At 44.1% G+C, this 15,904-nt stretch overlaps 1 protein-coding gene across 3 annotated transcripts in view; it reads right to left on the reverse strand.

Moving 5' to 3' along the window:
- The window catches only part of PTGES3L (prostaglandin E synthase 3 like), a 33,365-nt gene that overhangs the window by 5,382 nt on the left and 12,079 nt on the right, over window positions 1-15,904 (reverse strand). The window contains exons 6-13 of one of the 3 annotated variants that reach the window (XM_053260073.1): window positions 15,711-15,764; window positions 8,380-8,508; window positions 4,969-5,128; window positions 4,765-4,822; window positions 2,155-2,311; window positions 1,760-1,876; window positions 1,242-1,372; window positions 313-379 (exon numbers count right to left, since the gene is read on the reverse strand). In XM_053260073.1, coding sequence (XP_053116048.1) covers window positions 313-379; window positions 1,242-1,372; window positions 1,760-1,876; window positions 2,155-2,311; window positions 4,765-4,822; window positions 4,969-5,128; window positions 8,380-8,508; window positions 15,711-15,764 — 873 coding nt within the window. Of the gene's footprint in view, window positions 1-312; window positions 380-1,241; window positions 1,373-1,759; window positions 1,877-2,154; window positions 2,312-4,764; window positions 4,823-4,968; window positions 5,129-8,379; window positions 8,509-10,310; window positions 10,499-14,374; window positions 14,805-15,204; window positions 15,235-15,710; window positions 15,765-15,904 lie in introns of those variants that run through there. The other 2 variants (XM_053260071.1, XM_053260072.1) reach the window with 2 other exon arrangements.

Genomic DNA, 15,904 nt, shown 5'->3' on the forward strand with positions numbered 1-15,904 from the left:
GGAAAACCTGGGTAGCTTTTCCTCCTATCTTGTTTCCACATTCTCGCTTGCTTCTACTCAGGTTTTCCTCCAACCTTGCTTCCACACAACCGAAAATTGGGAGCACACACATCTCCCAAACTGGGTTTTTGACTGTGTGAATGACCTCATTGTCTCCCTATGATGTTACCTATTGGGTTTAATCTTGACTGCTATAAGTCACAGATCCTATCTGATTGCTAATGAGAGCTGGTGACAGATCCCAATCCCAGCACTGGGAATCCAGATTCCAGACCCCTCCAAAGGGGGACACCAAGTGCCAGCCAGTTGTACCTTCTGAAACTGCTTCACTGAGTTCTGTAGCCTCTTCACAGCTTCCACATGTTCCTCTGGACCGTTCCTAAAACAACAATGCCATCTTGAGGAAAAGAAGGATTCTTAGGGAGCATTATCATACCCTCCTAAGGGAGGACAAGCTTGGAGTGGGGTTATGTGGGAGGAAAGTTACATTACGTGGACAAAGAGACAGCTTGTGTTAAAAGGGGGACAGGCTGGTTCATACATTATGTGGAAACATGGTTAAATTCTGGTTCTGCATGATGTTCTTGAGCCTCAGGAGTGTTTGCATGATCCTCAGCAGAATTCTACTTCTGATCGAGATTAAAAACAAATCAGAATTAGTCATAATATCTGAACTGACCCATCTTGGTTTATTCTAACTTATTTCCTTGAAATAAACTAAGATCAGAACCCAAGGTTTGAAGTGGGTTTCAAATCCTGCATTTTAAGGAAATTGCATAAACCAGCATAAACCAAGACAGGTCAGTTCAGATATTATGATCAATCTTTGATGTTGCAACCAATATCTGAATTTGTAGGTAGAATTGTTCTGAGGCTTAGGTGGGCAGGAGGGGGATGTGTGCTCCCAAGGCTTGTGAACGTCACATAGAACCAAGATTTAACTGTGGTGCCATGTGACATCTGAACCAAACTGGCATTGAGTAGTAATACAAATGGTTGCACTGATTGGGAACAGTCATCTTCTTACTTAATGTGCGACTTGAAAAGCTTAAATTACATGCCCTGAGCCCCAAGATTACAGAGAGGTATTATTGTTTGCCTTAAGGAGAGAAAAATCCAACTCTTTGCAGCTGCAGCTTTGGCATTTTGAATGAAATGCACAGGTTGATATTTTTTATATATTTCTGGAGATTGTGTGTAGTTCCTTGCATTCTCTAGGATAGAAGATAACGAGTACTTGCTTAAGCAGTGATGTGAAGGCCTTCTCGGTGGCATGGCTTCGCTCCAGAGCTTTCAGCACTCGGTTCCCAGCAAGGAAAACTAAATTGGTCTTGTTCTTTTTCCCCTTTTCGGTGCCCAACAGCTTAATTACCTTTAAAACAAACACACAGTACCTCTGAGTGAGAGATTCATGTTAGGAAGGTATTATGTCTGCTTTGATCTTGTCCCTTATAGTCACAGGGTCAAGAGTGAGGCACCACAAAGGGGCCTCACATGTGGTGTTCCATGGTCCCCATGGAACATGGGCCAACATTCAGACAAGCAGTGTGCCAGCAGAAGTGTGTTTTTGTTGAGAAAGGGGTGTGTGATTTTGGAGATCCCTTCTTCCTATGCAGCCACCTATGCCGAAATCCCTGAGAGTTGGATGTTGGCCAGCATTTCCACACAAAGCACAGATGTGACTAGTGCTAATCTCTGACAGGATTCAATTTGCAGGGGCTGTGATTTTGAGGTTACAAGCTCCTGTCGCATGACTCACCTGCAGGTCACTGAGGTTGGAGACGTGTGTGCCACAACACATGTTGGCATCAATGCCCTCAATGCTTATTATCCGAACAGGCCCAGTGTGGTCATCCGGCAAGCCACGGCTCCTCACCTGAAATACAATGCCTTGTTAGAGAAGGCCATGGGGCAGCTCTCCTTGACCCCAGAGGAGCTTTTACCCCTAGACTTCAGGACTGAAGTCCAGGGCCTCCACACCCCGAGGGCCCCCAAATCCTCTTTAGTCTGTCCTGAGTGGTGTGGTTTGTGCCCTCAAGAACCTATGTGTTAAAAAATTATGCTTAACTTGCAGCAGGGGAGCCTCCAAAGGCCATTAGGTCCAGCCTCCAAAATTATCTAGGTGCACCTCTGCTTGGCCCAGACTCTCCTTACCATCTCAACTTCAGGATCGCCCACTGCCAACTCCCGCACCACCACAGGGATTCGGGCACGGATCTTTTCATTCACGTTCTGCTCAAGGGCTGCCACCTGAGCTGCTGTCATTGAAGTGGTGTCCAGTTCAATAGTGCTTCTCTGGCGACCCAGCTCCCTGCAGAAGGTGGGAGAGAGGCAATCTTTCCCCCCATCACCAGGGAGAGAACCCTCCATGCAGAGAGTCTTCTTACAACTTTAGATATTGACTCAGACCATTGGTTCATCCAAAGCTTGTTTGATCTGAAACCTCAGGAATTTGTTAAATACTTACGTTGGCCTAATTTGTGTTGAGGTGAATGTGGAATATACTTTCAACTTAGAGCAAGAAACTGTTGGTAGCCCTCAGCACCCGTCTAATCCCATTATGTCAGTTGAAATTCAGAGAAACAAGAAAAGAGGGACTCGCCTCAGTACTGAGTCAGGTCATTAGTTCATCCAAAGCCCAATACAGTCTACACTGACTGGCAGCAGCTCTCCAAGGTTTCAGACATGGGTCTTTTCCAGCCCTTCTACTTAGAGATGCCAGGGATTGAAATTGGGCCCCTCTGCACATGTAACATGTCTTCTACTACTGTGCTAATACAGAACTCTTGGCCCCCCCAACACCATATTTTGATTAAGGACTATTACACAGAAACAAAGCTTAAGCACTTTACATAGCTCCTAGAATTCTTTGCTTCTATCTTGCCAGACTCCACATTTTTTTTATGGCTACATGTTTGTTAACCTTAGGATCTCCCTCAAGATGAAAACAACAAGAACATGAGAACAGCCCTGCTGGATCAGGCCCAAGGCCCATCTAGTCCAGCATCCTGCTTCACACAGTGGCCCACCGGATGCCTCTGGGAAGCCCACAGGCAAGAGCTGAGGGCACGCCCTCTCTCCTACTGCTACTCCCCTGCAACTGGTATTTATAGGCATCTGGCCTCAGAGGCTGGAGGTAGCCTATAGCCCTCAGACTAGTAGCCATTGATAGGCTTGTCCACTGTTCCCTCTAAAGCATGCGCTTTAATCTTTAATCCAAAAATTTGCTGACACAAACGTTTGATATCTTAACAGGAAAAATGTAGAAAATTGTGAAGTAATACAATATTGTGGAATAATTTCTCTCTTTCTCTATAAACTAGAATACTAGGCTACAACGCACTGATGTACATTTAGTTCTTCACAATGGCTTCAAGAGCTTTGGAAATATATTGCCTTGTGGCTGTCTTGTCGTGTTGATTAGTCTGTAACATAGCTTCACTAATGATTTATAGTTTTATCTCAGGGCATTATTAATAAAGATCTGAAGAGTGATCTATGCAGCTTCTCAACAACTTGCACTCCCCTCAGGACCTCAATTTCTCAAGGTGTTTACAGACAGACCCTTAGTCACTGGCTCATTCCTGTGCTCAGAAAAGCCACATGCCAAGAGAGCAGCCCTCTACAAAAAAAACCTGCCTCCCATGTGGGGATCCAGCAATGGTTCATTCACAATTTGCTGCACCTACAAATATCTAGGCTATGTTCTGTATTCATGTTTAGCCTAGCTCAATTGGACACATGTCTGTGATTTTCTACTCCCAAAGGTGGAAATTACATGTTTGCTGTTGCTGATAAGTATTCCAAACCGGCAACAGGTTTGTGGGTATTATTAGAGCAGTGGAGGGTAGGGGGGAGAGGTGGCTAATTGCATACATTGTTGCATCGTTAAGCCAATTGCACATGTGATTGGCAATAATGATTCAGATCTGTATTACATTCTTGCATGGAGAACAGTAATGCAGAATTAAACCTCTTGCAAATGATAATATGAGTAGAGCAGGTACGCAAGAGTATGAGTAGAGCAGGTACGCAAGAGTATGAGTAGAGCAGGTTGGTAAGGGTGGGGAGGGGCTTTACTCCTCCACCTGACTGAGGCAATCTTCACTGGCCACACCTGGGCACCCTCCTGCAGCTATTGGCTCTCCACCACCCTTCATTATAGAACTGGAGACATTGTAGACATTGTTGAACTGTAAAAGGTGCAGAAGAGGGCAACCAAGATGATTGGGGCCTAGATCACCTTCCTTATGAGGCAAGGCTACAACACTGGGGGCTATTTAGTTTAGGGAAAAAACGACTGCAGGGAGACATGATAGAGGTCTATAAAATCATGCATGGTGTGGAGAAAGTGGAGAGAGAACAATTCTTCTCCCTCTCACATAACACTAGAACCAGGGGTCATCGCAGGAAATTGATTGCCAGGAAGTCTAGGACCAACAAACGGAAGTATTTTTTCACAAAACGCATCATCAACTTGTGGAATTCTCTGCCACAAGATGTGGTGACAGCCAACACTAGTTGGAGGGCTATAGGCCACCTCCAGCCTCAAAGGCAGGATGCCTCTGAGTACCAGTTGCAGGGGAGTAACAGCAGGAGGGAGGGCATGCCCTCAACTCCTGCCTGTAGGCTTCCAGTGGCATCTGGTGGGCCACTGTGTGAAACAGGATGCTGGACTAGGTGGGCCTTAGGCCTGATCCAGCAGGGCTGTTCTTATGTTCTTAAAAGGAGGAAACTGATTAAGCAGAGTTGTGTCTTGCTCACCATGATGTTGTCTTGAATCCAAACATCAGATCTGCTAAAGCTGTGATAAGATGTTGTCCTGGAAGAAACAATTATGCAGCAGCTCAGTTTCTCCTCAACCCCCGCCCCCTGCATTAGAAGATTTTTAAAAGATTTAAAGTTGTGTTTTCTGCTATTGCTGCCCCACCCACATTTCTGGGTGTCACTTTCACCAGTTTTTCTCACCTGAATGCTGCTGCATGTGGTCAAACCGCCGATCCCAATCTAGTACTAGCCGCACTTCAGTGTCTGGCTCAAGGGGAGTCTGGATGAAGTGTAGAGCATCTGGCCCTTGTCGGATGACTCTAAGCACTGGAATATCATTTATGAACCCCCGGTCATCAGGCTGGAAGAAACAGGCAAACATTACTGGCCCAGCTTCTTGTGGGCCCTTTTGTGATGTACTGTTCAGTTGTACATCACAAAAAAGCCATGTGCAAAACAAGCCAATTTGAGTTATTTGCAACTGCCAATAGTAATGGGATCCACTACAGAGTATGCTGGCAAAGGCCATTTTCTCCGCCTTGGCCCAACCAGATTCTATTATGACCCTTTCCAGAAACAATGTCTCATTGTGACACTTTTAATGAGTTCTTTGCCGATAAAATCTCTTGCATCCAGGCTGACTGGACTCTGGTATTCCTGCAGTCAGTTATGGGGGTGGCCAGCAATTCCTCTTGTAGGATTAGATTGGATAAGTTTCAATTTGTGACTCCTGAACATATGGACAAATTGCTTGGAGCTGTATGGCATACTGTCTGTTCTTTGGATTCTTGCCCTACATGGCTGAACTCATCTCACAGGGAGGTTATTGGAGCTGGCCTAATTGACATCATTAATGCCTCACTGAGGGAGGGCAGGATGCCTCCTTGCTTGAAGGAGGCAATGGTTAGACCTCTTCTAAAGATGCCTGCCCTAGATCCCTTGGGGATGGGTAATAAAAGGCTGGTCTCCAATCTAGTAAGGTAAGGTGATCAGGGTGGTAGTTCACCAGCTTTAAGCAGTCTCAGAAGAAATGGGTTATCTAGACCTATTTCAAACTGGCTTTAGAGTGGGTTATGAGACTGAGATGGCCTTGGCCTGATTGATGACTTTTGCCAGGGATCTGACAGAGGGAGTGCAACTCTGTTGGTTCTATTGGCTATCTCAGTGGCTTTGATACCATCAACAACGATATCCTTCTAGACCGTCTGAGAGATTTGGAAATAATAGACACGGCTTTTAAGAATGACTTAAGAGAGCACCTCCTTTGTCATGAACCCTGCCGCCTATTAAGATCATCTGGGGAGATCTGGTTACAGTTGCTGTTGGCTTGTTTGGTGGTGACTCAGGACCAGGCTTTCTCTGTGGCTGCACAGGGCTCTGGAATATGCTCCCTGTCAAACTAAGAGCTTATCCATCTGTGATTGCTTTTAAAAAGACCCTGAAGACACACCTGTATTCTCAGGCTTTTAGTTAAAATTATTTTAAATTATGCTTAAAATTATGTTTAATTGTTTTTATTCTGTACAATTCTGAATTGCTTTTTATTCTGTTTTTTACATTTGTTGTATTGTAAATTAAGTACATCGCCTAGGGATACACATATCAGGCGGTTTATAAATATGATAAATAAGTAAATAAAAATATCCAAAATAAGAGAATCACAGACACAAAAGGGATTTAAGAGCAACAAATCAAACATTTGTAACTAGATGGATCAATGAAAACAATCTTAAGGCATATACAATATGTTAACATAGGAACATAAAAACAGCCCGCTGAATCAAGCCCAAGGCCTATCTAGTCCAGCATCCTGTTTCACACAGTGGTCCACAAGATGCCTCTGGAAAGCCAACAGGCAAGAGGGCTGTGCATACCCTCTCTCCTGCTGTTGCTCCCCTGAAATTGGTATTGAGAGGCATTGTGCCTCTGAGCCTGGAGGTGACCCACAGCCACCAGACTAGTAGCCATTGATAGACCATGAATTTGTCTAAACCCCTTTTAAAGCCATCCAAGCTGGTGGCTATCACCACGTCCCATGGCAAGGAATTCCATAGATTAATTATGTGCTATGTAAAAGAGTACTTCCTCTTGTTGATCCTAAATTTCCCGACCTTCAGTTTCATGGGATGACCCCTGGTTCTAGTGTTGTGTGTGAGAGAGAGAAATTTATCTCTGTCCACCCAATCCACTCCATGCATAATTTTATACACCTCAATCCTGTCTCCCCTTAGTCACCTTTTTTCCAAGGTAAAGAGCCCCAGATGCTGTAGCCTAGCCTCATAAGGAAGGTGCTCCTGGCCCCTGATCATATTGGTTGCCATCTTCTGCACCTTTTCTAGTTCTACAATATCCTTCTTAAGATTCAGTGACCAAAGTTATACGCAGTACTCCAGATGTGGCTGCACCATAGATTTGTATAAGGACATTACAATATTAGCATTTTGATTTTCAATCCCCTTTCCCCTAATGACTCCTAGCATGGAATTAACCTTTTTTACAGCCGCAGCGCACTAAGTCGATACTTTCAATGAGCTGTCCATCATGACCCCAAGATGTCTCTCCTGGTCAGTCACTGACAGCACAGATCCCATCAGCGTATATGTGAAGTTGGGTTTTTTTAATTATTTTATTTTATTTATTTGATTGATATACTGCCCTTCCAAAAATGGCTCAGAGTAGTGGACATCAAAACAACATAATTAAAATAAAAACTAAATCAATTAAGCAATTAGAATCATTTAAACATTACAATCATTGACATTAACATCATTTAAAACCAACATTAAAAATTTAAAATCTAATCTAATTAAAAGCCTGCATATTCTGTCCCAATATGCATCACTTTACACTTGCTTACATTGAACCGCATTTGCCATTTTGATTGAGCCATCTTATTTGTTTGTTATTTCTCTGTGTAAACCGCCCGGAGCCATTTTTGGAAGGGTGGTATAGAAATCATAATCATAATAATAATTTTGTCACCCACCCACCCCAGTTTGGAGAGATCTTTCTGCAGCTCCTCACAATCTGTTTTGGATTTCACTACTTTAAATAGTTCAGTGTCATCTGCAAATTTGGCCACTTCACTGCTTACCCCAACATCTAGATCATTTATGAACAAGTTAAAGGGCAAAGTTCCCAGAACCGATCCCTGGGGGACCCCACTTCCTACTTCCCTCCAGTGTGAAAACTGTCCATTTATTCCTACCCTCTGTTTACTGTCCTTCAACCAGTTACCAATCCACACATGAACCTGTCCCCTTATTTACTTGCCTTTGGTGGGGGACCTTATCAAAAGCTTTTTGGATGTCCAAGTATACTATGTCAACCAGATCACCTTTATCCACATGCCTGTTAACACTCTCAAAGAACTCCAAAAAGTTAGTGAGGCAAGACTTTCCCTTGCAGGAGCCATGCTGGTTCTCCTTCAGCAAGGCTTTTTCTTCTATATGTTTAACAATTTTGTCCTTAAGTATGCTTTCCATCAATTTACCCAGCACAGAAGTTAAGCTGACTGGCCTGTAATTTCCTGGATCCCCCCAGATCCCTTGGTCTGTTGTAGCCCCTAAAATATATTCTATTCTGGGTCTGACCAAGAGCAAATATTGGTACCTGTCCTCCACCTTCTGGGAAAAGAATAGTGTCTTGCAAGATGACATGGAATCCTTGCAGAGTCTCCTTCTTTCCTCCAGTTTCTGTGAGTAACTCTGCAGGGTGGCAGGAGAAGACCCGTGTGGTAAACTAGGGAAGGAAAAAAAAGGGAGATACATGTCAGTGTGACTACTGGAGATGTGGAGGCCTTCAGGATTGGGGATAATGAACACCTAGAAAGTCTAGATCAAACAGATGTAAACTTTGTGAGCCAAATGTATGGGATCAGGGGCATAGCAAGGTTGGAGTGGGCCCAGAGACAAGATATTAAAATAGGCCCCTCGCTGATACACACACAAACACACTTCACAATATATAGTGCACTCACACTCACATCCCCATTATGAATACGGTGAATATCTAGTTCACATTGAATCTTGTTCATGGGGGCGGATCCAGCAGGAAATTACAAGGGGTGCAACAAGAATTTTCCCTCTATAAAAGATTCCCCCACATATACATATTGGGGCTTGGATTTTCTCTTTCTTCCAAGCAGGGGAGGAGCACAAGACACCAGGAGAACTAATAGGGCTGGGAGAAAGGTTAACCATTTTTTAACTGTCTGCTACTGCCAATCTCCAAGAGACTCAACATAATTCATAGAGGGTGCAACACGGATGGGTGGGAAGTCATGTGATGAGCCTCTGGGAGGCCCTCAAGGCAGTGGGGCCCAGAGACAACTGTCTTCCCTTGCCGAATGGTAGTTACACCCCTGTATGGGATAGAAAAAGAGATGCTGAATAAATATTTCAGCATAAGCCACCTAATGGTGCAGTGGGGAAGTAACTTGCCTAGGAAGCAAGAGGTTGCCAGTTTGAATCCCCGCTGGTAACACCTATATAGGGCAGCAGTGATATAGGAAGATGCTGAAAGGCATCATCTCATACTGCGCGGGAGATGACAATGGTAAACCCCTCTTATATTCTACCAAAGAAAACCACATGGCTCTGTGATTGTCAGAAGTCGACACCGACTGAACAGCACAACTTTATCTTTATAACAAAACCGAATGTACATTAATAATGGTCTTTTGGTAGGCAAATTCCTTTCTGTACTCCAAAGGAAAGTAGAGCTATCTTATAAGGGTTTGGGGGTTTTTTTTGGCATGAGTTTTGTCACAGCAATGAATATACTCAGCTCCATTAGATTTTACCTCTAGTTTAATGTATTTATATTTATTCATTTACTATAATTCTAAAATAACTTTAAAAACATATATTCCCAAGACAGCTTACATATAAGAAAACAGATATAGTATTAAGAAAACATTTAAATAAAACTATTCCAAAACAAAGCTACAAGCAAATTACACTTCTGGTTAAATCCCGAATATCTGGTGGACAAAAATGTTTTCATTTGTCACCAAAACAAGACCACAGAAGAGCCTCCTGGGGGGATGTGTTCCAAGATCCAGAGTCCACAAGTGAACTCTGCTCTTGAAAGAACTTTTTCTCCTGCCATCACTTGCTTTCCCTTTGTTAAAGCATCTCCCTCCTCTCCTGTTGGCATGTGTTTTAATTGGATTTTTATGTAATTTTATTGCATGACACAAGGCACTGTATCAGTTCTATTATGTGAAATACAGAGAACAGCGATTGCCTAGGCAGATGCATCTGTATCTATAGAATTACACTATTTACCACCAGTGGGCTACGCATGGCATAGAACACACAAATAATGCGGACGCAGCCTCAGATGATAATGCAAGTTTCTAGTCCAATACCTTTTAATCTAGACAGATTTTGCAACTATCCTTGTCTATTTAGGCTGATACCTTTCTTAATCGGCAATGATGCAAATTTGCACAAACTACCTTTACATGGATTAGCACACGTATAATTATATGAATTAGAGTCTCCCCTGCAGCCCATATATCTCGCTTCTTTCCACACCTGCTGTATCCAGCAATCTCGTTGACACATGAACGCCATGAAGGAAATAGCAGCGGCGGTGGCGGACAAAAGAGGATGGGGGACCGTTACTTGGTTTTTCCAGGTGTAGCAGCACTTTACCCTGCCCCTCAACTGCGAACAGCACACCCGACGTATTACTTCCGCCCGGCCTAAGGCGAGCGCAGGAGGACACTTTTACTCCGCTGTAGTCCGTCCTCATTTCTCTTAGTTTATTTCCGCAAGTAAAGGGGTGGATCCTAAAGCATAGACTCAATCGCTAGACTGACACACAGGACCTGTGTCCTGTTCCTATAGACTTTTCTAACCAGGGTCGGAAATGATTGCTGCCTGCCCATAGAAATCAGTGGAGAAATGCAGGTTTTTAACATAGCTGATTGGACAGCATGCAGGTGTGTTATTCCCTCTCAAAAGGTAGCAAGATGGACGGATCTAAGTTCTGTATGCGATAGAGAGCGGAGTTTGGGCTTGAAAGGGAGGCAATTTCGGAAAAGCGGGGGGCGGGAGACCTTTGCTGCAATTTGTTTTGTATGGGAGATTTTTTTCCCCCCTTTAGAATCTAAACAAGACTCAGTCCCACCTCTCCCTACTACAATATCGACAGTGGGTTACTTTACAAGACTTTCCTATGACGCTCCTCAGCCTGACCTCCAATCTGCAATATTAAAACTTTACCAAGACTTCAATAATAGCTGGGGTAGTTGCCACAAGAGATGTCTTATGTAATTTCAATCAAGGTTACATTCTTTTATATATTAATACACTTGCCTAACAACTAGAATAAAAAGCCTTCTCTAGGGGCAACTTGCTGAGAATGAGAAGCAAGTTGATTTAATTGAATTTGTTTCAAGAGCAGGGCAAAGCTTTTTTCTTTTCTTTTTTGAAAGCGTATATATCGCCTTCTAGATCCAACTCAAGATGTGTCTTTTTCAACGAACCTTTGAAACTGTCCAGGATTTGGCATTTACCTTTGATTTGTTCTTGGCTGGAGTTTTTCATTGCAGCTGTTATGTTTTCTTGGAAATTCTCTGCAGACTGTGTTTAATATGGTTTTTATACCATTGTAAACACCTTGAGTCTCTTGGTGTTTACAATGGTATAAAAACCATATTAAACACAGTCTACAGAGAATTTCCAAGAAAACATAACAGCTGCAATGAAAAACTCCAGCCAAGAACAAATCAAAGGCAAATGCCAAATCCTAGACAGTTCCAAAGGTTCGTTGAAAAAGACACATCTTGAGTTGGATCTAGAAGGAGCATAGTGTAGTGGTCAAATAATCCTGAGAAAGGGGGAGAGCATTTCATACACCAGCATTGTTACTAAAAAGGCCAGTACCTAGTGGGCACCTGACAAGAAAGGAACCCAGACCCCCAGCACAGGACCTTAGATGATAAACAAAAAGAAATTTCACACCCCCAAACTATTTAGGGCTTTTAAGGTCAGAATCAGCACATTTGGCTTAGCTGAAAAATTAATAGGTGGCTAATTGCACGAAGGGTTCCTTTCCTTCTCTGGATGAAAAGCATGATTTTGCAAATGTTAGCTATTATATAAACATCTGTATGGATATTATTAACATATAGTGATTAGCACTAATTAGCAATAGGGACAGTGGGGATCTGCCTCCAAAATGAGAGAGTGGGACCAACTTGGAGAAAGGAAGGAGACTGAGAGCTTTTTCCCAATGCCTCCCAGGACAGTATGTGTCTGTTATGATAGGCTTCTATGACCCAACAATGTCCCCTTTTGTTTCTGATTTGTGTTGCAACATTTGGAAACTCCTTTTGGGGAGCTGGAAGATTTGGTTGGTTGGTTGGAAGCTTTTTCACAATTTAGAAGGTCAGTTTTTAGATATTCTTCTTCATAAGACAGATTTTGGGATAGTCACAAGAAGTCATAGTGCCCAGTTTTCTCCAGAAACATCTTCACAAGTCAAATCAAATTTTATTTACATTCTTAGTCAATTACTTCACAAGTAATTCATCCCAGTGGCTGAAAGGCTTCTTAGAGCCTTAAGAGCTATGGCACAAAGCTTCTGCAAATACACTGCCATCTAATAAAGGGTGCAGAGTGTTGTGGCCCTTGGGGTTTGTAGGGCATATGTGTTGAACCAGGACTCAAGATTTGTTGCCTTACCTTGTGCATCACCAGCACTCTGTCTCTTATGCAAGCCTGGTAGACTACACTTTGTGTGCTGTCTACCTGAGGAATTGTCAGCTGACCCCTCTGGCCAATCCTTGCTCTTCCAACCCTATAAAAACTGTGGCCTCAGAGCTTGCTTTTCAGTCTGAGGAACTTGATTGATTGATTGATTTCTATACCACCCTTCCAAAAATGGCTCAGGGTGGTTTACACAGAGGAATAATAAATAAATAAGATGGATCCCTGTCCCCAAAGGGCTCACAATCTAAAAAGAAACATAAGATAGACACCAGCAACAGTCACTGGAGATACTGTGCTGGGGGTAGATAGGGCCAGTTACTCTCCCCCTGCTAAATAAAGAGAATCACCACGTTAAAAGGTGCCTATTTGCCAAGTTAGCAGGCTTGTTGCTGAGATGGACTGCTGCCTAGCTGACTCTGCTCCCTCTGATGCTGCTCAACTTTCTTTAGAATTTGACCTGGTAGGACTACATCTCTGCCTCTGCCCCCTGGGAGTTCTCTGGAAGTTGACTTTGCCTGCTTTGCACCATGCTCCTGTCTCTTTCCCTTGGGCTGACACAGCCAGGTTCTCTGGGTCTTGGCTCCCAATGATCTGAAGCAGACCCCTACTGAAATCAGACAGGGTTCTAGAACTATGTAACAACCACTGAAGAGTGGTTCATTTATTTTGCCAGCATTGGCAAGCAGTAGGATGATGATTGTTCTATATATTGGAGCATTTTATCAACATATGAAGTAAAATGGATTTGCTGAATATGCAAAGAAGCATCTTTAAAGTGGTGGTGCATTTGACTCTAAAAGCTGGATTAGAGAAGAGGAAAGTGATTGCGTGAGAGGTGAATGCAGCCTCCAATGGCATTCCTTCCTACCTTGTCAATATGCTGGATAAAAGTGCTGGGTAGGATGATGCCATTGAAGCCTGCACCCACCTTCCACATGATCCCTTCCCCTCCTTCAGCCTAGCTGCATATTACCAAAAATCAGGAGTTCACATAGCTCCCAAAACTGGGGAGGATGCTTGTCCTACTCAGTGGTTGTGAGAACAGCTCTTCTATCCTGTCTCAGTGCCACACATCATAAGTAAGGGGTTCTGAAAATATATCTTTGTGTTCACTTGCAGCTAATTTCCTTAGTGGATCTAATGAAACTTTGTGATGCTAGGTTTATGCATGTTTAGTTGCTTGGTATATAGCCTTTTTTGTTCACCATTTTCTGTGGTGAGGAATTTTGTAGTACCCTGCAACAGTCTGAATTTACTAGAATACCCTTTGCTCTCTGTTGGCTTAGCAGCCAGCATCTCTTGTGCTTGTTTCCCTGTGTTGGTGGCAGTAATAGACAGTATCAGTGTGGGTGGGGTGGTAAATGAGCCACAAGTGCAGCTCACTCCTGCTCTCCTCTCCCAACTAGGCAGATAACCAGCCTGTATGCAGGCACGGGCCGTGAACGTGCCTCGGGGGGCGGGGGCGGCAGGCAGCTTCTTTAAGTGTAAACGGAGCCAGTGCTCCGTGCTTCCCAGCAGCCCCTGCGGCAGGGAATCACTTCCGCTACTTACCTGGCTCCCACGGAGACGAGCCCCCACCAGCGGCCAAGTAAGTGGCGGAAGAGATTTCCCGCCACGGGGGCTGCTGGGCGGCACAGAGCACCGGCTCCGTTTACACTTAAAGAAGCCGCCCACCACCCACCCCGGAGGCGCGCTCATGGCCCGCGCCTGCCTGTATGCCTAGGGTTAATATGGCAGGTTAAAAGAGGCACAGCGAGGTGGTCGGGGTGGGAAGAGGCAAGCACCTGGGCCTCTCCTGGTTGGTAGTGAAGGACAGCAGATCTTCCCTTCTGAGTCCAGCAGCATTTCAGACCAATCAAAATCACATTCCACAGCAGAGATGGATGTCGGCCAACAACAAAAGTCAGGTTTATTATAATAATAAATGCTTCATGGCAGCAAGTTTGAACAGATTTCTAATTCTATGTACAATATTCCTAAGAAACATTAGAGAGAAACTGGATGTGGAGGGGGAATGAAGGCGAGAGAGCTGTAGGCTAGGGAGGAAAGCAAAACCAGTATAGATGCAGGTTGCAGAATGCTGCAGGATCTGCTTCGAGTTCTCAGTAGAAGGCCAGGAAAGGTGTGGCCACTACATTGCCTGTCAAACAATAACCCTTGTCTAAGGTTAGCACTAGCACTTCTTGAATGATGTTTTGGAGGAAAATAGTGAACTGTAAGAGTCCCTGTGGTGAGTCTCTCAGTCGGTACTCGCTCCACTATGTCCATTTTCTCCCATTGCTTCCTTCAGTCCCTATGGTGCTCTTGGACCTAGGTAGGGGGGAAAAGGTGATCACAGCATTCACATCTCATGAAAGGCAATGAAGGTCAGCAGGTTCTTCATAGTAACCACCATCACTTCCAGCTACTCGAGGCTGGGATGAAGTTTGTTTTGCCTGCAAAATTGTGCCCATGACTGGGCAAACATTTTATGAAAGGTGGGATTCTGTGTCCCCAGTTTGAGCTTGGACTCAGTTGAGCTTGGCTTTAAAAACTTCAATGCAATCCAAATGGTAGTTGCCTGTCATCCTTTTCCAGCAAACCAATAGTCTGCTTCCATGCCCAACCCCTTTGGCAGTTCATGCCCTAGTCCCTTGTCACCAGCTGCTTGAGTGCCCACCCATTCAGACACTGGGAGAGCTGCAGCATGTTTCGGTGCTAAGAAGATTACCTCTGGGGCTTGGACTTTTCAGATGTCATCCTGGAAGAGAAAAGAATAAATGAGGAAAGATCAGCACCTTTGGGGAGAGAATACCACATTTCACAAAGCTGCACAGGAATGTAAAAGAGCTAAAGCTCCCAAGCAAAGTGAAGATACTAAAGCAGGGCTGCTCAACTTTGACCCTCCAGCTCTTCTTGGACTACAGCTCCCATAATCTCCATCCACACTGGCCAATAGTCAGGGATGATGGGAGTTCTAGGCCAACATCTGCAGGAGGGCCAGATTTGTGCAGCGCCGTGCTAAAGGCTCTTGAACTGCACAGATAGATCTTCAACTTGTCGAGATTCTGGAGAAGTAAAGAAGTGAGCCTGAAAGTAGGAATGGGGCACAAAGCATCTCCCTCCTAACTGCTTCATCAGATTGAATGAGGCACAGTTTGGCAAAGAACCAGTTTGGGGGAAGGATGATAAAATTCCAGTCATAGCTCTCACATGTTGCCTTGTGATGGTACTTACATCGAGATCATCCATGGCAGGGGGTGTCACCTTCGTAGTGACCTTTTCCATGAGCTGGGAGGAAACAGAAAGAATGCATGTGAGGACTGCAGCACTGCTATTTAGGACAAAGGTCTCTTATTTTCTCTCTTCCCCCAAGTCCTCCCTGTGAGAAATGGGGACTGAATTGACTTCACTGGCTTGTTCATACAAGC

Source organism: Hemicordylus capensis, chromosome 6 (assembly GCF_027244095.1).
Source record: "Hemicordylus capensis ecotype Gifberg chromosome 6, rHemCap1.1.pri, whole genome shotgun sequence".
Taxonomy (NCBI): Eukaryota; Metazoa; Chordata; class Lepidosauria; order Squamata; family Cordylidae; genus Hemicordylus; species Hemicordylus capensis.